Source organism: Sus scrofa, chromosome 5, assembly GCF_054392235.1.
Source record: "Sus scrofa isolate SSC_HxYL_T2T_F1_AM1 chromosome 5, Sscrofa_HxYL_maternal_Yorkshire_Landrace_v2.0, whole genome shotgun sequence".
Classification (NCBI taxonomy): domain Eukaryota; kingdom Metazoa; phylum Chordata; class Mammalia; order Artiodactyla; family Suidae; genus Sus; species Sus scrofa.
The window spans coordinates 4734851-4759891 of NC_139387.1; the positions used below are offsets into that span (position 1 = coordinate 4734851).

Below are 25041 nucleotides of genomic sequence, written 5' to 3' on the forward strand. Positions count from 1 at the left end.
CCAAACCAGGCTCCAGCACCGTTCCACTCCCCCCGCTCCCTCCAGTTGCCTCTCGCCTCTGCAAAAATTATCTTTTTTTTTTCTCCGATGACAAAACCAAGTTGTTGAGACAGCAAGCTCTTGCATGGTGTTATAATAACCATCATAAATTAACAGTCCATGCTGAAGCTTCCAAGTCCACCTGGCAGCTCAGGGGAGGGAGGAGCAGAGCGGGGGGGCGGGGTGGGGGAAGGACCCAGGAGACAGAGAAGAGGAGATGCTAATTACACTGTGGAATGAGTCACAGCACCTCTACAGAAGGGACTTCGCACCTCATTACAGGCCACAGGAAGAGCAGCTTATTTGGGGTGCGGGGAGAATTAATTAAAGTTGGGGATGCACTCGGAGAGCCGAGGAGGGAAGGTGTGAGGCAAATGCCAGAACTGCTTATTAATAAAATAGCGGTGCCAAGGAGCAGACGTGGCCAGACCGGGCTGGCCGTCCCAGGGGCTCTGAGAGACGTCAGGCTCCTGGCCTCCTGGGCCAGGCCTCTGAGAAGCCCTTATGCAACTTCGCACACCGAGGCCCGCTCTGGGCTGGGCCCTGTGAGGGGCAGTGTTCGGGACACCGAGCCGGTTGGGCCCAGGCCAGCTCTCAGGGAGCTCCTGGTGGTGACAAAAGCACAGAGTCACACAGTGTGACCAGGACTGTGATGGGCGGAGAAGCCTGGGGGAAGCAGCAACCCAGCCTGGTTCAGAGAAGGATGAACCCAGAGACAGATGACCTGGGCCCCTGAAGAGAAAGAGGCGGGAGAGTCCAGGAGGAGAAAACGGAGAGCTGGGGCCTGGTGACATCAGGGCACGTCTGTTCCTCCTTCTGAGAAGCGGGGAGGCAGAGCGCGCCTCGGGTGGCCCTGTGGCCGGAGATAGAACTGGTGGCAGGTGGAATGCAGACTTTATCCTGAAGGAAGCAGGGAGCCGTAGAAGGGCTTTGAGCAGGAGAGTGATGCTGTGAGGTTTGGGTTCCACACGCATCCTCCTGGCCCCCACGGGGGGAAGGCCCCATGGGTGGCAGAAAGGAGGCAGGTGGGCAGCTGGCTACTGCATGCGTCCAGGCAGGAGACAGTGAGGCTTAAACTGGCAGCCCCAGTGGACACCAGGAGGAGCGCTGAGGGGCTGGACGAGGAGGGTCCTGGGGGCTCTGCAGATGAAGCCATGACATCTGGCGACGGATAAAGGTGTGAGTCCCATCATCAAGGGCAGGGTTCCCACACAGATGGGCCCCTTGGTTCACAGCACCGACCCCCTGCTGTAGATCTGGGGGCAGGACCAGCAGCTCTGCGAGCGCCACCTCTGGGTGGTACCCAGCAGCTCTTGCCCATCTACATCCAGCCCACTTCCCCTGCGTTTGTCAATGACCCGCCTTCCTCCTTCCTCCCCAGGTGGGCTCAGAGGTGGGGAGGGGGGCTTATGGGTGGAGGAGAGCCCTCAGCTTTTCTGACAGAGGTTCTGGCCCAGGTTTGAGAGCTGGGCTCCAGGGTTAGGCAGACCTGTTCGAGGAGCCTCAGGAAAGTGACTTCCCAGCCCCGGTTTCTTTGGCTGTGAAACGGACGTGAGGGCTGCCCCATCACGTTAACAGGCACGATGCTTGTCAGATGCATAGAACCCAGGGCTCCAAGACCTTGGCCGTATTGCTTTTATGATGCTGATGACGTCAAGGGCCCAGTGTATCGCCTCACACACAGCAGGTGCTCGAGACCTAGTATCTGTTCTTATGCTCGGTAAACACCAGACTCTAGGTACCCACGGGGGGGAGGGAGAGCCGAGTAGAGGCCTGTGGGCTAAGGCCCTTAGTCATATGGCCTCAGCCAACCACTTATCAGGGTCCCTGAGAGGTAGGAATGGTTGTCCCCATTTCAAAGATGAGGAAATCAAGACTCAGAAAGGAAACAAGTTCTGATGCAAGAAAGACCGAGAGCCTGACGCTGAAGCTGGGGCATCGTTTGTAATTTTCACATAAGATAGGACATTAAGGTGGCAAGAAGGCTTAATGTGTAGGTGACCTTGGGCAAGTCACTGGACCTTTCAGTTTCCTCATCTGCAATGACGGCTCACAGCTGCTGACCTTGGAAGGTCATTCTGCCGGGGTTCTAGGTTTTTTTTCAGGGCCGCACTTGCAGCACATGGAAGTTTCCAGGCCAGGGGCCAAACTGGAGTTGCAGCTGGGGGCTATGCTGCAGCCACACCAGATCCGAGCTTCATCTGTGAACTATGCCACAGCTTATGGCAACGCCAGATCCTTAACTCCCCAGGCATGGCCAGGGATGGAACCTATGCCCTCACAGAGACTGTGTCGAGTTCTTAACCCGCTGAGTCACAATGGGAACTACAGTTCTGGGGTTCTGTTTCTGTAGGTGATATCCCCGGATATTCCCATGGTGCTCTGGGGCAGAAAGCAGCCCATCCTCTCTTTGGCTGAGCTCCAGTACCAGGCATCCTGTTCTGGGGAGGCCTTAGAGCAAAACTGACGGCAGAGGGCTTGGCCTCTCAGGTGGTCTGGGTCTGGGGGCAGCGCTGAGACAAAGGTACCTGCTAGACACCAAAGTGGGGCCATATTTTCTCTGATCAAACACATGACGTAAATGGTATAAACGGTGCTGAACTTGGAAAGCTAATACAGGGCAGGCAGCAGCTTCCACGGAACTGCTGTGTGACCCCGGGCAAAGTACTTAACCTCTCTGATCCTTCCTAGCCACAGCTGAAATGGTGCAAAAATAACATGGCTCGCGGGGCTCATGAGAAAACCTTGGCAAAGCCCCAGGCCTGCATGAAGCACATCAATCCAGTCTCTGGAAGCTGGAGTTCTTTTCCTTTCTCTTCTTTCAAAGGAACCAGGGTTTGCCTGGCCCTGGTCAGCCAGGGGAGCCCTCAGACAGGGCTGCAGGGTGTCCCAGGCTGTGGCTGAAAGCACTCCAGCCGCTTTCCATCAGGCCCCCTGAGCCTTCGGAGGTTCTGACTCATCCCAGATGTTGAGCGGTGAACAGGCTGTGGCTGGCAGGCAGCCAGACAGGCGGGGGCCACCTGGCCAGGGTCACGGGCTCCACCCTGCAACCCAGGCCAGGGCCGGCTCACTCACAGCCGCGCACCTCCCCGGAATAGAATTCAGACAGATGCTGGAACCCACCACCAAAGGCTCCTCTTTGCCTGGACTCCGTGGACGTAGGAGATTTTGCAGTAACAAAGGTCACTCTGTGAGGCCCAGCCAAGCCATCAACAATATTGGGAGAGGCCCCTCAGCAAAATCAAAGAAGCCTGGAATTCCAGCCCTGGCTACGGGGCCCTGATCTGTTAAACTCCAGACAACCTGCCTCCCAACAGCTGGGCTAAACCCACAGGGAGCCAGTGCTGGGCTGCATGCACCAGGGTCTCACACTATCTGAGCCACAGGGGCCTGGCCAGCAGTGAGAAGGAGCAGGTGGGGAAATGGAGGCCCGGGGGAAGCAGAGTCAGGATGCTCTTCTCCTTCCAGGGCCCTCTGCCCTGCTCCTAATTGCATCAAGGTCAAGAGCTCAGGCCCGGGGCGGGGTCAGGGGAGGGACAGGTTCAAATCCTACCTCTACCACTTCCTGGCTGTGTGACTCTAGGGGAGGCACTTAACCTCTCTGGGCCTGTTCACCATCGGTCAATAGGAATGCATAGAAGCAACTCCCAGGATGGTCCTGAGGATTCCGGGGGACCTCCTAAGGAACACCGTGGGGCACGGAGCCCCCAGCAGGGGCAGCCTCGCCTTGGCTTCAGATAAGCACATATTACCTTAGCCTTACTAGGCGCTCACCCAGGTAGAGTGGGGGAAGGTATACTTCCTACCCAAGTGGCTGTCCCCTAATTCGAGAGAAACAGTAGATCCTCATCCCAGAGAGGTTAGGTGACCTGTCCGGGGCCTTGCTGGGCCAAAGCCCGTAGACGAGGGCTTCTGAGAAGGGGCTGTCAGGGCGGTAGAAAGAGTCCCTGCGTTTCTGCCCCAAGCCTGCCTCACACGAGCTGGGTGAGCTCAGGTCCACTCCACGACCTCTCTGGGCCCCGTCCCTGCAGCTCTGAGACGAGGGTGGCTCCCCGGCCCTGCTCCTGCGGGCGTGCCCCCCACCCAGGAGTAAATGAGTGTGGCCAGCGGGTGAAAAGCTCTGCGCGTGCCCATCATCCTGCTTATCGTTGTCGTCAGGAGGATTATTCCCGGGGGGCGGCGCTGTCGTGGGGAAGGCTGGGCTGCGTGGAAATGAGGCCTCTAGCTTGGGGTGCTTGGCTCAACCTACCAATTTGCATCATATTCTCATCACCTGCAGGCTGGGTTTGAGATGCTGAGATGCTGCAGCAGCACGGCTGTGAGAGCCGCCAGCTGCGGCCGAACCAAACCCAGGATGGACACAGGGCACAGATGCCGTCACCATTCATAGAAGCCGATGCCCAAAGGTTTGGGGTGGGAGTGAGCGCCCCAGAGGTATGCCTTCAGCCATCAGCCTCGGGCTGTGCCCCCTGACCCCCCATGAGGCAGCCGGCCCTCATCCCTTTGGCAGGTGAATCAATCCCCCCAAGGCCACCAGCTGGCATGCGGGGAGCCCTGGATTTGAGCCCAGGGACCGGGATGCAGGGGTTCTCCCCTTCTCCAGCTCCTCCTGCCACCTGTGAGCCGGTGTCACGGCGCCTCACCTGTGTCCCTGGCTCCTCACCTTGGAAGCTGTGACAATGACAGTGAGCCTTCGGAGGTTCTGATTCATCACAGATGTTGACAGGTGAACAGGCTGTGGCTGGCAGGCAGCCAGACAGGTGGGGGCTGCCTAACCAGGGTCACGGGCTCTGCCCTGCGACCCAGGTCCCAAAAGCCAGTCGTGACTGAGCACAGAGTCTACTGCCAGCTGAATGAGCTGTGGCTGTGGTGTAGGCTGGCAGCTGCAGCTCCAATTTGACCCCTAGCCTGGGAACTTCCATATACCGCAGGTATGGCTCTAAAAAGAAAAAGAAACATCCATTTATTATCTCACAGTTCTAGTGGGTTCCTAGTGGGTCAGAGCCAGGGAAGCTTTGCGAGTCTTCTGCTTAGGGTCTCACAAGGTAGAAATCAAGGCATCGGCTGAGCTGGGCTCCTAAGGGGAGAGTCTGAGGAGACTCCAGGCTCCAGGGTGCTGGCAGAACGCAGCTCCTGATGGCTGCAGGACTGAGCACCCCCCTTTCCTCCCGAGTGTTGGCTGGGACAGGCTCTCACCTCTTTGCCCTGAGCCCCTCCCATCTCAGAGCCTCCCTGAAGTCCAATCCCTCCTTGTGCTGGCATGTCTTGGGCTTCCTCTTCTGTTGCCAGCTGGAGAAAACTCTGCTTTTAAAGAGCTTGAGGGAGTTCCCAGTGTGGCTCCGTGGGTTAAGGACCTGACATAGTGTCCATGAGGATGCGGGTTTGATCCCTGGCCTTGCTCAGTGGGTTGAGGATCTGGTGTTGCCACAAGCTACAGTGTAGGTCCCAGAGGCAGCTCAGATCCGGTGTTGCTACGGCTGTGGTGTAGGCAGGCAGTGGCAGCTCTGATTTGACCCCTAGCCTGGGAACCTTCATATGCCACAGATGTGGCCCTAAAAAGACAAAAGAAGTTGGAGGGTGGGGGCATGCACGGAGGGTTTGGGGTGGAAATGTTATAAAATTTGCTTGTGATGATTGTTGTACAACTATAAATGTCATAAAATTCATTGAGTAATTTTTTTAAAAAACTGGTTATAAAAAAAAAGAGCTCGAGCGACTGGCACACCAGATAATCTCCTAATCTCCTGATCTTACTCATCAAGTGATTAATAACCTTAATTAGATCTGTGAAACCTCTTTGGCCACAGCAGAGTAACAAGTGCCCGGGGAAGGCGATGGGGTCCTCCTGGGTCTGGGTCTGCCAAGTGCCATTTTGATGCAGACAGAAGCCCTGTCTCTGGGCTCTGAGGGCTGTGAATGGTTCTGCCAGACCTCCTGCCAGGGCCAGGGTGGAAACCGTGTCACGTCTTGTGGCCAGGCGGGAGGCAGGCAGGAGCAAGGAGCTCCCCACCACCGTGAGTTGATAGCCCCTTGCTCGGCCCAAGTTGGTGTCAGTGTGGTGTGTCAGGCCTTGGGGAGGTTTCTGGGCCAGAGCATCTGCTTGTCCCATCTGGTTTCCCGAATCTCCAGGACAACAGCAGTTGCTTCCACACACTGATCACCTACTACGTGCCTGGCCTGGAGCAGACAAGACTCACTTCTTACAGAAGAGCACCTGGAGGCTGAGAGCACAGCCCAGGCCACCGCGGGGTGCCAGCTCAGTGCTCAGGCTCCAAAGCCACGCTTCCTCCATGTGACCCGGCCCTGCAGCCACTGGGAGGCCGTGGCTTTGCTTCTCCATGTGGCTCCCACGGCTAGTGGGGAGAACGGGAGCAGCAAGGGCACAGGGGTGGCTGGGACCTAACAGGCCTCAGGGGGCGGGATGGGGCCCTGGGCCCAGTCTCCCCTGCTCAGGACCTGTCTGCTCCCAGGAAGACAGGGCAGGCAGGCCGCAGCCTGGGGACTTGAGCCCCTTGGGATTGAGAAGGAAACTGGCTCAGGAAAGAGGTGAGCAGCTCGTCCACCCCCTCCATCCACCTCCTTGAGCGTCCGTTTGGCCCAGAACACGAGCCCCAAGCCAGGCCAGCAGTTCAAAGCCCAGCCTGGCCACATCCTCTGTGGATGATCTGGTGGGGGGGGACTTGAGCTCCAGTTCCTGACGTCTTGCATTTGGGAACTGGGGACTTGGAACCCTGCGATCTTGGGGTGCAGAGGGAGAAGGAGGGATGGGAGGGGGTCTTTGGGCGGGCGGGGGCTGCTCCCCAAGGGAGGTGGGGATGACGATGCAGCGGCTGGGGGCCCCCGCTGGTCGAGGCTCCGCCCCCCGCCCCCCCAGAGTCTCAGCCACACGCGTCCCCCGTCCCCCTTCCCAAAGGGGCTTTCGATGTGGACCTTGGCAGCTCCCACCTTCTAATTAAATGACAACAATTTTGACGTGGCAGGTGATCTTCTCGGGAAGCCTGGCTTTAAATTTAGCTCCCTCCCCAGCCAGCCCTTTGAAAAGGCTGCCCTCCGCGGAGAAGCGGAGGGAGAGAGCGGTGAGTCATCTGCCAGGCCGCCCGCCCGCCCGCCCGGGTGAGCAGCGATTGCGGGGGAGCAGGCCTCCCGCACGAAGGCAGAGACATAGTAAATAGGGAAGGGATTAAAGGCGACGCCAAGCCGGAGCCCCCAGCGCGGCTCACAGTAGGTGCTCAGAAACGAGAGCTCACGTTTCCCAGGCGGGCTGGGTAGTTATCTGCGCCCCCCCGGGGGGCGGGGGGGGGGGCTGCCTCCACCTCTCCGCCAGTGGGGCCCGCGGTGGAGACACAAAAACGTTTGCCAAATGGATCCAGGATGCTGGCCTTCATGCCAGTCTCACCTAATTCTCCAGGGGTCCTAAGTGCCCCGATCCCACAGATGCGCAGCGCCTGGGAGCCTAACCCTGGGAGCCCAACTCTGGGAGCGAGCATCTTACCTTCATGCCTATAGGAGAAAGGTAAGGACGGTAAGAATCTTGAGATGCACAGTTGTCCTGAATTATCTGCAGGCTCCCAAGGCCATCACAAGTGTGTTTCTGAGGGAGCAGGGGGGTCCAGACACACACAGGAGCAGACCATGTGAAGATGGGGCAGAGAGAGGTGCAGAGATGCTGGCCTTGAAGGTTGGCGTGACGCAGCCACAAGCCAAGGATGCTGGCAGCCGCCAGGAGCTGGAAAAATTCTCCCCTAGAACCTCCGAGGGGGGCCACCCTACCCACATCTTCAGCCCCGTGAAACCGATTTGGGCATTTCTGGCCTCCAGAACTGTAAGAAAATACCTATGAGTTGTTTGCAGCCCCCGAGTTTGTGCGTGTTGGTTGTGGCAGCCTCAGGAGTTGAGAGGTGCAAACTTGCCCACGGTCACACTGCTGGTGAGTGGCCAAGCTGAGATGCAACCCCAAAGCCGACCAGGTCCAAAGCCCACGCATTTTCCTGCCCCCTCTGCGATCTGCTGGAAGGACACAAGGGACAGCGAGGCAGATCAAAGGTCTCACTTATTTGGGATGATGGACAGGACTCTTTCCTGTTTGATACAGCCTCTCATTTGATACAGACCCTCTGCAGTGATGGAATCATCCCATTTTGCAGATGAGGAAACTGAGGCTCAGGGAGGCAAAGTGGCTCTGTCCCACGTAGGAGAGCCTGACTGTGGGGAAGGGAAGGTGCTCGGAGCCGGAGCACAGGGAGGGCAGCCCCGCTCAGCACATGCAGGCAAGTGATGGAGATTTCATGAGTTCATTTAGGGACCACCAAGGGGAACCCCAGTGACCAGCAGGCTCGATGTGGCTGCAGAAGGGGCTGGAAAGGGGGGCTGAGCCTCAGGGGGACAGGGCTTTGAATGCCAGGAAGGGGCGATTGGGTTCTGGCCTGCAGAAAATCAGGGTTCATGGAGGTTTAACATCTCTTGTGGTCACCCAGCCCTAGCCCCAGCCCTGGGACAGACCCAGGGCCCTGCTCATTCATGGGACAGATGGGGGCGGTGGGGGGGACCCTCCTGAACCGGAGGCTTTTCAACAGGTCCTGAAAGTGCCACACAGGCACACAGCTCCCTCCCAGATGAACACACACCGCATACACACATCCACACCCCCCACATACCATCTGGCCTCCAAGACACCCCAGACACAGCCTCTGCCTGCTGGGAGCTCAGAGGATGGTCCCCTCTCAACCCGAGCCCCACGCACCTCCATCGCAGGGCCCTTCACGTGTTTCTTCCCCTCTCTGGTCCTCGGCTGCCATCATCCCACAGAATGATCATGGATCCCTTTCTTCGGAGCATTTGTAGGATCTGCGGGACGTGCTTCAAGTACCCCGCCTCATTTAATCTTCGAAACAGCTCCGGGGGGAGATGCTGCTGTGCCCTCTTTAGGGAGGCAGGGAGCCTGGGCTAGGAAGTTGGCCAGAGGGTGGGCATCTTCTGGGCTGGCGCCCCGCTCCGGTGCCTGGGCTGCTGTGTGGCTCAGGGCAGGTGCCCTAACCTCTCTGAGCCTCGGTGGCCTCAGCTGTGAAACAGGGAAGCCACTACTGGACGCCATGGTGAGGAAGAAGTAAATTAAGCGTAGGAAGGGCTCGGCCCGGTGTGTGGGGCGATTTAATCAAGGTTTGTGAAAGTGGAGCCAGATCCAGGGATGTGGGAGACTGATGGAGTTTGCACCGGAGGAATCGACTCCCCCTGAATGACCAGATGATAAACCGTCCTCAGTGCCATTCCCTCTGCGGGGCCTTTGAAGAGGGTGCAGGGCCCCCCCTCCCCCCATGATCTACTTTATCACCAGAGGTCACCGGGGCCAGGGACAGGTAGGGGCGGAAAGTGGGGAAACACGCTTCCTGCGCCTGGCTCCCTAGCTGGAAGCCACACGGAGGCTGGTACAGCTGGCAGATGAGAGGTGAAATGGGGGAGGGGGGCTGGGGAGGAGGGGTGGAGAGAAGGGGGCCAGAACGCGAGAGGGGAGCCCACCCACGCAGTCACGGGGGTGGGGGGCGTCGAGGCTTTCCGGTTGGAAACCGGACAAAGGATCTTGTCTGGTGTGATGGATCCCCCACCGCAGCCTGACCCTGACCCTGACCACCCCCACCCCCCACCAGGGGCGGGTGAGAAGGAATGTCTTGCTCGGCGGGCGCCCCGGGGGAGGCGCGCGGCAGGTGGGGCCCCCCAGCGGCAGGCAGGCGGCGCGAGGGGCTGCGAGGACAGCGGCCACCTGGCAGGAGGGGTCTGCGTTCCCGCGGGGAGGGGCTGGGGGCGCCCCGCAGCCGGCCTGGCGGACGGAGGGCTGGGGAGCCGCCAGGGAGGCAGGTGAGTGTGTGCGGGGGAGCCGGGGGGCCCGCGAATCCGAGATGGAGGAGGAGAGAAAGAGGAAGGGACGGAGAGAGGGAGGAACCGGAGGAAGAAAGGGGAAAAGGGAGGAGGGCGGAAAAGGGAAGAAGCGAAGGGGTGAGGGAGGAAGGAAAGAAAAAGGGGAGAAAGTGAGAAGAAAGAATGAGGCACCAAAGGGAGGAGGGAAGAGAATGCAAAAGGGAAACACGGGGAGCGAGCGCGCGAGAGGGGAGGAAAAGAGATTGCGAAAGAAAAAAATGAGGAGGGGAGAGAGAGAGGGAGCGAGAGGGAAGAGAGAGGGAGCGAGAGGAGGGCGCCGCGGGCGCTGGGGAGGGAGCGCGGCGCGGCGGCGGCGGCGGCGGCGGCGGCGAGGGCAGGACGGCTGGGCGCCGCGAGCGGGGAGAGGGGGCAGCAGAGGGCGAGCGGCGAGCGGCAAAGAGTGAAGTGGGCACCGCGGCGGCGGCGGCGGCGAGCATGAGCGCGGCGGCGGCGGCGGCGGCGGCAGCGGCGGGCGCGGCGCGGGGCTCGGGGCCGGCGGGCCGGCGGGCGGCGCGGGCCGCCCAGTAGCGGCGGGCGCGCGGCGGGGCGGCCGGCGGGGCAGGCGGCCGGCGGCCGGTCCGCGAGCCGGAGCCCCAGCCCCAGCCCGAACCCGCGCCCCGCGCGCCTAGAAGCGGGCGCCCCGAGTCCCCGCGGTCCCCGGAGCCGGGACAACTGTTGCGGCGGCGGCGGCGGGGGCACCGCGGGGGCGTGGGCGCCCCCCCGGCCCGGCCGGCGGCTCAGCCCCGCGGGCGCCGGTTCCCGGCGGCGGAACGAGGAGCGAGCGGGCGGCGGGCACGAGGTGAGTGGCGCGCGGGGGCCGCGCGGGGGAGGGGCGCGCCGGGCCGGGGTCCGAGCGCTGGGGAAGCGGGGGAAGGGGTCGGGGCGGAGCTCCGGGTGGAGGAAGGTCTCGCAAGTGGGGGGCGGGTCTTTGGCGCCCGGGCTCCGGAGAAGGGGTGAGGGCGCCCCGGGCGGGGAGGAGTGGGCTCCCCGGGAGAGGCGGGTTCGGTGCATCGGGGGTCCGGGGTGCCGTGGAAAGGGACTCCGAGGGGAAAGCCTTGGAGCCAGGAGCCGTGTCGGACAGCTGGTGCCCTGGTGTTGGAGTCCGCGACAGGGCTTAGCAAGGTTGGGCTCGCTGAACCTTGGAGAGTACTGGGCCCGGGTCCGAGGAGCGGTCCAGGGCTCGTCGTGCAGGGACGCGGCGGCTGGAACCTGCATCCGCGTCCAAGGTGGGGACCGGCGTCCGAGGACCCGTCAGGGAGCGGAGCTAGCCGGGAGCCCCGTGCGCTCCGGGCAGGGTTTCAGAGCCACGCTGGGGACCTGGCCGGTTCCGGGGGTCCCGGCTGCGCGGCGCCGGCAACCAAGAAGGCCCCTCCAAGTGCGTGCCCCTCGTCCCCCACCCGCCGCGTGGCCCCAGTGGAACCGCCACCGCCTCCTGGGGCCGAATCAGTATTGATCCCGTGCCTGGGGAGGGGGGCCCGGCGGCGGCCTCCGAAGCGCCTTAGCGCCAGCGGTTGCCATGGCAACGAGACCCCACGCGTCTTCAGGTTATATTTATTATAATTATTATTATCATTATTAGCATTAGTATTTGTTACTCAGCCAGGGGAAACCAAAAAGGAGAAAAAAAGCCAGCGCGTCCTGGCGCCTCCAACTGTCATCTCTTTAGAGAGCGGGGATGCCTGCTGGTGGGCCAGGCCCTCTGCCTGGGTCTGGTGCCCTGTGTGGGTTGCCTGGTGGCGCCCCTGGCGGGGAGGGGGCTTATATAATCTGCCCGGGAGTGTGTCTGTGGGCCTCTTTATGTCTGGCCTGCCTCTGTTATCCCTTGGCTTAGTGGCTGCTCCTCCTGCCCAAGAAAGCCCAGACCAGGATGGCAAGAGCAGAAAGTGCATTGTGCCAGGACTCACAGCTGGGCCTCCAGCCCTCTCTTTCCTGGCTGTGTGACCTTGAGCAAGGCGCTTGACCCCTCTGAGCCTGTGTTTCTCCATCTGTAAAGTAGCATGGGTGCCATTCCCACCTCTGAAGGTTGCTGCGAGGTCACATGGAGAAAGCCTCATGACTCCTGACTGTGTGACCCGAGGCAGCTGCCTGCCCTTCTCTGGGCCTGTTTCCTAGTCTGTAGAATAAGGGCCTGGACCCCAGTGTGTCTTTATCACTGGAGTCCCCTGAATCTCACTCTGGGCTGCAATTGAAATACTGTTAAGGCAGCAGGTTGGGTTCAGACCAGGTGAAGGGGAGCTCCCCCCACCCCCGTCACCTCTTGTTCCGTCACCTGTCGGGTGGTCTGCAGGTGGCAGGGAAGCAGGCAGCCCAGCCTCTGTCTCTGGTGTCAGCCAGGACAGTCCCCATGCCGGTCAGGGTTGCCCAGGGTTGGGAGTTCCCCCAGGTCGGGGACCGCTCAGGGCAGGACACCTCCCTGCACGCGTCCATCTTTCCAGAGACACGGTTCGCTGTGCCTGTCCTGGCTGGGGGTGAATGTGGAGCAGAAGCAGGAGCAGGAGGGGGCCAGAAAGTTCGCTGCAGCCAGGCAGCCCCTGCCCCTCGGGGCTCAAGTTGAAAGCGCCAGGGAGGGGTCGCTGCCCCTCTCTTTACTGTCACCATCACCCTGAATTCCCGACTCTGTCTCAGGCATCTGGAGGTATTGCATTGCGGGGCAGGGGGAGGTGGGGGAACAGGTGGGCTTGGAGCCGTGTGTGCACGTGTCCCCTATCCCCACTCTCCCCAGGCCACCAGCCGGAGCTCATGGACAGGACAGCGGGGATGGGGGCAGGGCCCGTGCTGCTGAGATCTTTGAGTGAAGGAGGAAGGGAGTGAGGCCTGTCCCGAGAGAGAGATCAGGGCGAGCCAGACACGGGCCGAGAGCCGCTCCCTCGGTCCCTGTCATCTACCCATGTGTTTATTCATTCCTTCACTCTCTTCTCTTCTTCCTGCGCTGCGAGACCCCATGTCTGCTGCTGAAGGGCACCTGCTCTGCCCTTGGCAGCTCTTAAGGAAAACAGCCCTGGACAAGCCCTGTCTGGGGGAAGCAGAGCTTGGGGGCGCGCACAGGTGGGGAGCCTCTGCCCAGAGAGCCCGAGGCGGGTTCCGGGCTGGGGAAGCCTGGTCCGGAGGGCAGGCATGAATCAGCCAGAGAAAGGGAGAAGCAGAGGTGTCCTGGGCGAAGAGGCAGACACGCAGCGGGAGGGAGGGAGGCATCTCGTGGATGGGGGGGGCCTGGAGGGGGCCGGCAGGGGGAGATGGCGCAGCTGGAGCCGGGCCGGGGCAAGGGGGGCAGGTGTGGGTTCACAGCAGGGTTGGGGCAGGGCAGAGGGGAAGATGGCCAGCTTCGGAGCTTGGATGCTCCCGTGGCCGTGGGTGGGAGCCCATGATGGGGGTGGGCAGAGGGAGGTTTGGAAGAAAGGACAGCACACGTCCAGTTTCCAGCTCTCTGGGACCTTGGCGTCTAGGAGGGGAAAGTGGAAGCCAGATCTGGCTGCCTCAACTGTCCAAATCTATTAAATGACTTCGCCGACACAAGCGTAAGGATCGCACTTGACAGTGAAAGTCCAGAAGCCTACTGTGCGCCAGGCACCGTGCTGAGCACGCCCCGAGCCCATCATCTCATTTAGTCCACACACCAGCCCCTGTGAGCTGGTGACTATGTCATACTGCTGAGAAAACAGGTGCAGAGAGGTTAGGAATAACCCAGTTCCTCACCACTGCACGCTGCCACCTGGGGCCCGGCTGCTGCCTGCCTGCCGGCGACCACAGTGGCTCTTTAGACGCCGGTGCAGTGAGCCCATGCAGGTCAGGGTCTTTTGAGTCTCACACCCCAGTCCTTGTTCTCTTTATTCTCTTCTGGGCGGACACAGGGTGTGGCCAGTTTTATGCTCAGATGAAAGACATCACCTCCCTTCTTGGGGAGGCTCTACCTCTGTTAACTCGGCCTCTTGCTTTAAGCTTCTCCCCTGAGTCATGCAACAGATTTATATTGATCTTAGAATGAACTCAGAGTCCATCCCCAGCTCTCCCAGAGCCACTGAGCCACTCTTTCTAGAAGTTACTGAAGCAGGAGTCAACCACTAAGAACCATGGGGCTTTATTTCCTAAACGCTCTTCTGTAAGGTGGGGTCCTGAACATCTGGAGCCAGTGAAAGTGAGGAGGGTGACCAGAGGCCCTGCCCACTCTGGGCCACGCTGTCCTGGGGACACCAGGTGCCACCCAGCCTGCTGGTGTCGGCCTCGCCCTGCACAGAGCCTGGCAGGGGAGAGGTACCATCTCTCCTCCCTCCTCCCCCTCCCTTTCTTCCTTCCCTGCTTCTGTTCTCCAGCGCACCCACTCCCTGACCCCCTTCTCTGGTGTTTGAGCCTCCGCCTCCCCCAGGAAGGTAAAGAAGCCTCCTCAGACCTGCCCTCAGGGAGCTCCCTGCCTAGACATGACCAGGGCTGAGGATCTGTTTGATGACTGACTCTATGACTAAGTAGCTGCTTAGCTGAGACAGTGGCCGTCCTGGTACCACCAGTGTACCCCCTCCCGTGCTGCAGGTGGGCCCACTTGGGGCAAGCTGCTCCTTCCTTTCCCCCTTAGCTGTGACCAGGTTGGGAATTGTCCAGAGGGCCTTCTCTGGGCATCTGGATGTCACCATCACCCGCCAAGCCCTTGCCTCTGAGTCTGGCTTTTCCTCAGCCAGCAATGCAGAGGCCTGGTGCCTGTCTGCTGGTTGTGCTGGAGCAGGGCGCTGTAGCTGGGGGGAGGGGCAGATAAAGGCGGGGACCCCAGCAGCCCCAAGGCCCACGTGCGGCGCTGTCTTACGAAGGCAGGACGTCCTATGGGCCTGAGAGGGAGCTTGAAGCTTGTCCACCTACCCGTGTGCGGATGGGAACACTGAGGCCCAGAGCAGGCTGGTGGTGGGCTCAAGGCCACGGGGAACTGAGCGGCCTTGAAGGCCAAGGACGTTGGTGATATGATGCGGACCTGGGGGGGCCTCTGTGGCCGCTGCCCGGGGCGAGGGAGGGGGCACACACTCCTGGGATGGTGCAATTTGCCCTAAAAGCTGCCAGTCTCGCCCATCAGGAAAAGGCTTCAGACTCTCTCCCTCCCCGGCCATCCAAGCGGAAGAGCAGAAGCTGAGAGATGAGATGCAAATGCCTCCTGTCCCATATTTCCGGCCATCAGACATGAATGGAGCGTTGGCTCTGCGTGTTCTCCACAGGCTGCCCCGTCCTGCCGTGTCTGGGGCACACCCAGTCCCATCACCGCCCATCAGTCCGCACGCACCCCTACCCCAGCAGATGCGTGCAAACGCGCCTGCCAGAAATTAAGAAATAATACATGAGTTTCCCAAATTACACCCATTTAACACTGAATTAAGTTCTGGAAGCTCTTAACAGAGCCCTGGGAGGAAAAAAAAATTTTTTTTTTTTTTTTTTTTTTTGATTCACACTTCCCTGGAAAATGAGACAAACCGTGATCTTTTAAAACCCAGCTACATAATCTGATTATTCCTTCCTGGCAAGCCTCAGAGAGATGCCGGGCGGAGGGTGGAGACGGCCGCTCTGCCGTGGCCGGGAGATTTGCACGGGGAAATTGGGCTGGGAAAGTTGGTCTCCTGCGCCAGATTCGAAGCTCCTCGGCGCATGATGGGCTGAAAATAAAGTGCCGCTGTCTTCGATATTGCCACAAATTAAAAATAAAGGCAAATTCCTTCCATAACCCAGCGTGAGAACATCCGCCACGGCTCCCTGAGCAGGTTCCTGAAGGCTGGTTTTGCTTTTCACTTTGGGCTCCTTTCCTTTGTCGGCAGCATCGTCCCCACGCAGCTGGATTTGCAGACCCACAGAAAACGCATTTAAGCGTTTGCTCATTCTGCGTTTCTGGGGCACCTACCCTGTGCTGGACACCGTGCCAGGCCCAGGGGGGACAAGAGACGATTAAAACAGCACCTTGCCCTGATGGGCTTTTCTGTGTGTTCGTTGGGGCCAGGAGAACAGAGGGGAAACAGACATCTGCAAGGTCCTGCCCTGCCTGCGGGGTCAGGAAGGGCTGGCTTCCTGGAGGAGGTACCTTTTGGCCTTTTGGCTCGGGTCTTGAAGGGTGGATAGGAGTCTGCCAGGCAGAAGGGGGCAGGGGGCATTCAGGCAGAGGAGCAGCCTGAGGAAAGTCTTCAAGTGGGTGTCAGACAGGCACGGCCTCCCAGTGGCATCTTTGGATTTTAACGCTTGCAGTTTCCTTTGGTGCAGAGCCTGTTGGAGCCCCGAGGCCAGCCCTTGTGTCTCCTAAGGAGAACAAGAGTCCAGAGAGAGGGTCCTGGTCGGAGCCCTGACGCCCGAAGCTCTGGATCAGATGGGCTCTGATGGGCTAGCAGGCTGCTAAATGGAAAGTCTAGAAATTAAGTCAAAGGATTACAGGCACTACCACCAAAGTCTGGAAGGTCCCCTCTCTCCCTCCACCTGAGCCCTGCTCCTCCGCCGCCGCCACAGCACGGGCTGGGCCTCAGGTCAGCGGTCCCAGGGTGCCTAGGCTAGAATTGCTGGCCCTGAGCCTCAGTCTCTGCATCCAGAGAATGGGAGGATGGAGCCTCTCCCTGCTCCTTTGCAGGAAGCTTGTCATCGTCACTGAGCCCTGGAGGCCGGGACAGTGCAGTCCAGCCTCCACTCGGCGGGAGTCGGGCACGCCACTGCCCCCGACTCCCCGTCCCCACAGGCTTGCTCCCTCAGGGCTTGGTTGTTTAGATTTTTCAGGGAGCAGATCGGGAATATGGCGTCATCTGAGTGTAGCTGCCCGGAATCTGATCCCTGGGACCGTGAGGCCTTTGGGGAATGAGCCATGCCCGTCACCAGGGCAACAGGCCCAGCTGCAGGGAAGCTCCTGGCCCAGATCCCTCAGGAGCAGCCTGGGATCACGGAGGCTGCGCTCCGGGCTCCGCCCAGGACACGTCTTCCCTCTTCTTGTTCCTAACTCTGTGGCCCTGGGCAAGTTACCGACCCTCTGAGCCTCAGTTGCCTCATCTGTGAAATGGGTTATTGTGCAAACAGATAAGGTGAATTGGCAGCTTAGGTAGCACAGGGTGTGTATTCCCAAACACATCCGCTGGCTGTCTTATTGCTGCATCAGAAAGAACTTTGCTGTTCCTTGGTTGCTATGGCTCCAGCCCTTCCAAGAAGTAGCCAGGCAGGAGCCAAACCTCATCAGCCCAGAACCCCCAGCGCAGAGGATTCCAGGGCCGTGGATGTTGACCGGGTGAGGAAACGGATCAGGTGTGCCATTGGACTGCTCTGGCGCCTGCTCGGTGCCATGGCAACCCCAAGGGAGCCAGCTCTGGAGCTCACCTGCCTCGGTCCACACCCCAGCTCCACCCTCTCCCTGTGGTCAGTGTTGGGCTGTTTGACTTCACTGTCTGAACCGTAGTGTCCTCATTTTCAAAATAAGCTTGGTGATATTAATGATGATGATAATAATAATAGTACCTTATAAAGGCGGTTACGAGGATTAAAGGTATGGGTCGTAACCCTCCAGGGTCCTGGATTAACTACAGCAATAACCATCATTTATCATCCCCGAGCTCCTCCGGAGGGGCTGTCGGGATTTGAATCCCAGCCTCCACCCCTAATAGCTGTGTGACCTCGGGCAAGTTACATCCCTTCTCTGAGCGCCAGTTTCTTCATCTAAAAATGCCTCACAGGGTTCTTGCAAGAAGTGAAAGAGTTGTTTCAAGGAACATGTTTGCTGCCGAGCCTGGCACATCGTATGTGCTCAGCAAATAAAACGTCATCCCTGTCCCTATGACCACATTCGTGGCAGGAACACCCAGGGGCCGCGGAAGCAGCGGAGCGTCTCTCTGCCTTGTTCCTGGTTTAGCTCTGTCGTCAGCTTCTGGCTCAGACCTGCCTTGGACAGGTTATGAATGAGGGCGTGATGGATGCGTGGGTGGATGGATAGACTCGTGGGTGGTTGGGTTGAACTGACGGATGTAGATGAGTAGATGGATGGATGGATGGGTGGGGTGGGTGGATGGGTGAGTGAGTGAATGAATGAGTGAGTGACAGCTGTCAGGAAACATCGAAAGCCTAAGATCAGAGAAGCTCAGGAAGGGGCCCGAGGATGGGGGTGGAGGCTTCTCCTGGAGCGCCATGAACCATGAGGTCAATTGAGTTTTGTAGCCAGATGTGGTCTCTTCTCTGCACGAACACTTGTCCCCCTTCCAGATGGCCCAAGTCTGGGGACCCAGGTTGCTTGGTGGCCCCAACAGTTGGGTTTGGGAGCTGGACAGAGTTGAGCTCAGTCTGGGGCTGCCTCCTCTTTGGGGCAGGCAAGTTCCCGTGAGTCTCTGGCCCTCTGTTTCCTCCTCCAAGACGCAGGAGAACGCTCTCTTCCCCTGGGGGCGTGGTGACGTGCAGAGATGGTGCGTGGAGCGTGGTCTGTGGTTTATAAAGTGCACGGGAAATCGGACGAGGTGTTTCGTGGTCTGTGGTTTATAAAGTGCACGGGAAATCGGACGAGGTGTTTGGGCCCCACATGGTGGATGGTGCATGGCAGGTTGCAGGGAGGCTTTCGAGCCGGGGGAGGCCAGGTGCAGGCAGAATGAAGCCCCCACCTGTGAGCCACCCGACTCCTTCCCGAGGCGGGGGCCGGGCACAGGGTCAGGGAAGGGCACATCCAACCTGCCCAAGGCCCCCAGAGCCCTGACCTGCTGGCCCTCTTGTCCTCACCCAGCCCTGTCCTGGGTACTTTGCACAACCCACCTGGTTTAATCCTTGGAACACGCCTGAGCAGGGATGGGTTACCGTTGCCACCTGAGGCTCAGAGTGGGGACGTGCCCTACCCCCCTGGGGGGGGGCGCACAGCCACTAGGAAGCAAAGCCGGGATTTGGATCTTCCCACGGTGGGTGGAGGAAGGCAGAATACCCTCCTTGGTCAGGAGGGGGCGCTGGCGTGGGGGCACGGGTCACCACACTCCTGTGCCCACCCCTCCTCTCTGTGTGGCGTGTGCAGCCACCTCCAGCCTCTCTGCCTCCGCTTCTTCCTCTGCAACAGGGGTCCACAGCAGCCCCCCTACCGTGCGTCCGGGTGAGGGTCACGGAGGCAGTCACCACTCACTGGTCACTGTTGTTTGCATGCCTTCTCTTTGCTGGAGAGGGGGGAGGGGTGGGAGGCAAGCCCCCTGGGTGCTGGTGAGACTCTGCACCAGGGCTGCCCCCTCGTCGTCTGGCCCTGGGGCTGGAAGGCAGTGGGGTCTTTAAGATCTGGAGTCTGGTTTCTGCTGTCGCCTGCGGCCGCCTCCAAGGGCAAACAGGAGCGGGCCAGCCGTTGACCTGGGTGTGTGGCCTGTGGTCCTTCTCTCCCGAGACCGCACCCGGGGCCTGCCCTTGTGGGGCTCCCAGGTCTGCAGGGACCCTGGGACTACTCACCTCTCTGCCTGGGGTCCGAGTCCCACGTAAGGGACCACATGGAACAGAGGACAGGGGAGCACTTCCGCCCGGGGCGGGGACAGGGCCGCAGATCAAGGAGGCCTTCCCAGAGGAGGTGGCACCCATGGAGGGTGAGTTGACCGGGTCAAGGAGTAAGGGGTGGGGGAGATCGAGGCAGAGGGAGCAATGCAGATGGAGCCTAGAGGAAGACGTTTGAGAAACTTCTGGACAGCATGGCTGTCCTGTGCTGTTTGTGGAAAGCTGTGCCAGTGAGCCTTTAGAAGTGAGCAGTGGCTTGATCTCCAAGGCCACTGGCTGGCTAAGGAGCTGGGACTTTGTAGGCTCAGGGTGGTAGGCACGGGGCTTAAGGACCACCAGCAGCCAGTGCTGTGCCTGGGGCAGACATTACTAATCGATTCACCACGGCCTGGAGTCAGGATGTGCCCCAGCCCAGCCCCCCTGGCAGGCCCAACCAGCCGATCCTATAGGTGCCCCAGATGACACCTGTTTGCCCTACAACTGTGGTCCGCAGGGAGAATGACAGTACATCACAGTGACCGGGGCTGTGTGGCTCATCCGGCACCCAGAGTACTTTCCCGACCGGAGAGGGAGGCAGCTCGTAGCCTCCAGTTCCACCCAGGCTCCCAGGCTGCCGCAGTGCTGGGCGAGTTTGGTCCTTTCTGGGAAAGCCTTTCTTCCGGTGTGTCTGGGCATATGCAGATCCACCGCTCCTGGGCGAGCCCCTGCCTGTCACCTGTAGGTCCAGCTGGGGCCTGGCTGAGAAGTGGGGTCTCCAGGAGGAGACCTGGCAGAATTCTGGGCAGGACCAGGGGAAGATTAGAAGACTTTCCTCCTGAAATTCAAACAATTGGACAATCTGTTCTGGATCGATTTAGCAGCAGTGAAGTGAAAAAAAAAATCAGAAAATATAGTGTGAAAGCTATTTTCTCTCTCAGTTGGGAAGAGGGATGAGCTGGAGTTTATTTGTGGACTGTCCGAGGCCGTGGCCAGGGCCTCTCCCCTCCTCGCTGCCCGCTCTGCCACGGCCCCGGCCCACTCGTACCCCCACGCCTGGCCACCTGCTCCTCAGCGCTCGGTGCCAGCTGGGCAACCAGGGCTCTCAGAGGGGCAGCCCCCTGGCTTCAGCCTCCAGGAGCCAACATTCTGCAGGGGCCCCAGACCAGGGCATATAAGATGGGCCGCGGGGCGGGGGGGAGTCTCTTTTGCAGACAGTGGGTGGGGTGGCACAGAGAGGCCCCCACCCCCTGCCCTGCAGACCAAGGCGCCTCCATGCCAAGGACCAGGTGTGCCTGCCTTTCACTCCTGTATCCTCAGGGCCTAGAGTTGGCACCTAGTAGGTGCCTGTATGTTTCCTGCCTGAAGGTGGGTGGGAGGGAGGGAGGCAGGATGGAACAGAGGCTTGGAATGAAGTGACCTACTCATGGTCACGTGTTTGTTGGTGGCGGAGCTGGGATTGGAACCAGAGCGGTGACCCCCAGACCTGAATTTCTCCCACACCCGTGCCGGGGGCCAGGGGCCAGGAGCCAGGTCTGAGACCCGGGGCGGGGTGGGGAGGGGTCCCACGCCTGAGATGCTTTCTGTTACCCCCGACACAAGTCCTGCGTGGGGTCTTTCACCACCGGAGCCAAATGCTGATTGTTATAAACCAAGCTTATTCAGTGTGGGGCCAGACCCGGGGGGCGGGGGCGGGGGCGGGGATGAGGGAGGCAGGAGTGAGGATCCCCCCCCCCACCAGCTTCCCCAGGGGAGGGGGTTGTGGGAAATGGAGTTCCGGAGGAGTTCACCCAGGGGCTGGATCATCTGCCAGGAAGTCCTGTGCGTGGGAGACGGGGCAGGCTCCAGCTGATGCCCAGAGCATCTTCTGTTTCCCCCAGGCTTTGGGAGAGGGGGAGATTCCCAGTGGTTTGGTTTGGGGGCGTGGCAGCCCCCCCCAACCGCTTCCTCCCCAAATACCCAGAAAGAACCTTGACTTGGAAACTGGACCAGCTTGGGCCCAAATCCTGTTAGCTCAGCACCTGTGTGACCTTGGGCAGGTGACAACTCCTCTGAGTCTTGGAGCAGTAGTCCCCACCCCCCCGCCCCCGCTCCGCGTTTTTTTTGTGTGGTTTTTTTTTTTTTTAATTAAAGGAGATGATATTTGGCGTTCCCAGTGGGGTTACAGATTCCACTGCAGCGGCTTGGGTTGCTGCTGGGATGCAGGTTCGATCCCCGGTCTGGGAACTTCCACATGCCGTGGGCCTGGCCAAAAATAAGGAAAAAAATAAAGGCGGTGAGATTTGTCAAATGCCCATCCTGGGGTCGGGCACACAGTAAGTGCTCAAGAATCGCCTCTTTCTCCCGTTTCCGGGGTGTGGAAGGCCAGGTATTAGATACCCTTTCACTCTTGCTTGGTTTCTGCATCTGCGCCTTGGAGCCCCTGGGCTCCCATCCAGGGCACCAAGGCAGGTCCCCCTGCTGAGAAGGGGGGTGATGCCACAGCCCGGAGGGCCCTGTGAGCCCAGCATGCCCTCATGCCTCCCCTTAGCCACGCCGGGGGTGGGGGTGCGGAGGGTGCCGGGCGAGGCCAGCTTGGCCTCGTAGAAGGAGCTCTGTGCTGAGATTCTAGCCACCCGGCTGCTAGTCCAAAGTCAGCTGTGTATGAGCTGTGTGGACCCCCCCCCGCCCCCCCGCAAACAACACCCTCTCTGGGCCTTCATGGCCTCATCTGAGGCTCATCACCTCCCCCACCACTGCTCAGCATCATGGGTGACTCAGCTAAAGGAACATACGTGACAGCTCCAAGCAGACCCCCGGCCAGGTAGAGGCTGACCGCTGTTTACTGACCATCCACGTGAGGCCGGGGTTAGCACCCCGCTTGATGGGGAGGGGCCCAGAGAGGCTAAGTGGCGGGTCCAGGGTCTCAGGGCAACGGTGTCCCCTCCCCCAGGCCTGCTTGCCCACTGTCCTCCGCTGTGGTGCCTTCTGCCCGGCCCGGGCCCAGCACCCACCTCCCTGCCAGGTCGCGTCCTCACATCCGAGTTCTGAGCCGGTTTCCTGTCGACAGGGCTCTTTCACAAAGGCTTTTTCATGTTCCCTCTCTATTCCCCAGAAATTTTGGAGCCCGCATCCCCCAGAGCGGCCCACTAATTAGACCTCCATAATACTGTTTACCTAGATGTCAGCCGAGAATGTAAAATTTAGCAATTTTCTCTGCATCATAAGCAGTGCTCATTTTTGAGAAGGAGGAAGTCTGCTATGATGGGCCCCAGGGTCCGCTGTGATAAAGGCTCAGCCCCCTGGCACCTGCTCTGCCCCAGGGTAGGCAGGGCCCTCCCCTGCTGGGCGGGGCGGGGTCAGCCTGTGGGCGGAGCTTTCCCTCCAGCAGGGGCCTGCGCCCTGCCCGTTGCTCCCTGCTTCCTCTAAAGCACCTTCAATGTCAGGGGGCCGGTGTCGCCCCCCCACATGCAGGACCGTTGAGGGCTCCGGCCACTCGGCCACTCTTGCCCGCCTGCAGACGCGTTTATTCGTGATTCTTTTGTTTCCAGAAGCAGTGTGGGTCACCAGTTGGGGGAGGACAGCACAAAAGTGGGATTAAAAGGGAGGATGGGCTGGCGGGCGTCCCCCAGGCTGGGGAGAGGGGGGATCTGACCGGAAGAGAAAGGTGCCCGTGAGATGGCTCAGGGCCCAGCCTCTAACCAGACACCTGACAGCAGGGCCTGGCCATGGGGGCCTCCCCTCCAGGTGGGCAGAGAGCAGGGCTTCCCACGCATCTCCTGAGACGTGTGACACCGCCATCCTCTGAGACCAGGGACAGGCGTGAGAGGGGTCTTCCCCTTCCCCCAGCAACTGCCACTCACGCCAAGGCAGGGCCTGACCCCCCGTGCTTCCTGGGACATGGGCATGGGAGGGGGCCGCAGAGAGAGGCAGCAAAGCTGAAGGGGTGAGGATGACTGAAGAGCTGAGTTCGAGGTGCGGATGTGGGGCGCTGGCGCCCCAGGAGGGGAAGTGAGCAGGAGGTCACTGGTCACGGCGGAGCCTGCAAGAGCTGGCGGGTGTCCTCTTCAGCTATTGCCACCGGGGAGGCCCAGCCCACTGAAGGCCAGGGTGGCTGACTATTGGCATAACTACTGCGTATCAAGAAGGGGTCGGGGGGCCCGGCCTGGCTCTGGGTAGCTCCTGGTTCACCTCCCGCTCTGCTCAGCGGCTTTGGTGCCAATTACAGAGAGTGTGGGCCGGGGGCTGGTTAACCTGCAGAAGCGGAGCCGGGTCCAGGGGAGACGTGTGGCTGTGGGCCCTCCAGGCCAGCCATCGGGGGTGGGGGGGTAAGAGTGCCAGGCTGGGGGCGGGGATGGGGGGGAGCCGTCTCCTCGCTGTCCCTGTGGTCTCTGCTGCGGCCCTATTTGCATAATTTTGAAGTTGATTGGCCTAAAGGCAACTTCGCTTAATCACAGCTGACAAGTCTCTGGTTGCAACAGCAGCTGCTTCCAATTAGCCGCGTTGGTGCCATGGTTTGTTAGGCTGGCTCGGCAGCCCCTCTCCCAGCTCCCCCACCACCCCAGCCCCCCTTTTCAGGCCCAGAGGAAGCCGCAGGGCTTGCGAGCTGCTTGGAGCACTTACTCCCTGCTCCCTGAGCGTGGACAGGTTAGCACGTGGCCTGGGCGGCAGCAGGCAAGGCCCTGTGGGCTCCCAGGAGATGCTGCCACACAGGCTGCGGACTGACTGTACTTTGGGTCCCAAAGCCCTATCTCAGGGCTTAGAAAACTGGGTTGCCTGGTTTTGTGAATAAAGTTTTATTGGGACACAGCCTCCACCTTGCAGTCCATATGCGGTGTCGAGGGCTGCTTTCCTGCTGTAACGGCGGAGTGGAATCAGTGCCACGAGACCTCTGGGCCCACGAAGCCCGTGATGTTGACTGTCTGGCCCTTCCTGGAAACATTTTCCAATCCCTGACCTCACTCAGGGGCGCTCATTCGTGCGCGTGCGTCAGAATCCCCTGGAAGGCTGGTACAATGCAAATTCCTCGCCCCCACTCTGGTTCTGATGCAACAGATCCCAGGGGGCCAAGATCTCGCATCTCTAAGCAGCTCCATCTCTAAGCAGCTCCTGAGTGGGGGGTGGGCGGCAGCCAGGCAGCCCCGGCCCAGCCCCTCCAGGGCTCTCCTGACAGGGTCCGTTCATCTCATCCTACTCTGAACACCTCCCCGCTTAGGAGAGAAAACCGAGGGTCGGAGCGTCCCTTGCTTCTCGAAGGTCTGAGCTGATAAACTCGGGTTCTTTCCCTCTTCCTCTGGTGCATGCTGCACCCTTGACCCAGGCACCTCACCCCAGGAACACGTCCCAGGGGACACCCTGCCCCAGCTGGGTTACTTGGCTTGGTCTGTTGGTATCTGGGTTCCACACCCGGGTCCGCCGTTAGCGCCAGCGATGCCTCGGCAAGTCAAGTCGGCGTGCCGTCGCCCTCGGGCTCGGGGCACGTGATCACAGGAGGTCAGGGTGTCCAGGGCACGGCTGAGAGCACCTGGCACCTGGCAGGGGGTCTGCTCCCCCCACATCTGCAGTCGGTGGTGTGTTCCATTACCAGCATCTGTTTGGTGTCATCTCCCCCTCGGGGCAGAGATCCATGCTGCCACCCCCAAATCACTGGACATCACCCTGGGCACGATCTGGGGTACCCCCCTGCCCTGGCACACCTTTTCATTCTCTCATCTT

At 60.3% G+C, this 25041-nt stretch overlaps 1 protein-coding gene across 14 annotated transcripts in view; it reads left to right on the forward strand.

Moving 5' to 3' along the window:
• Window positions 1-25041, forward strand: part of SHISAL1 (shisa like 1) — a 143914-nt gene that overhangs the window by 55071 nt on the left and 63802 nt on the right. For 2 of the 14 annotated variants that reach the window (XM_085024982.1, XM_085024981.1), the window contains exon 1: window positions 9386-9481. The exons of 2 other annotated variants lie outside the window; for them this stretch is intronic. In XM_085024982.1, coding sequence (XP_084881108.1) covers window positions 9475-9481 — 7 coding nt within the window. In that variant the 5' untranslated portion in view covers window positions 9386-9474. Of the gene's footprint in view, window positions 1-7150; window positions 7553-9144; window positions 9482-9830; window positions 9889-10564; window positions 10748-10878; window positions 11175-25041 lie in introns of those variants that run through there. 10 more of the 14 variants (XM_005663743.4, XM_085024983.1, XM_085024987.1 and 7 more) reach the window with 8 other exon arrangements.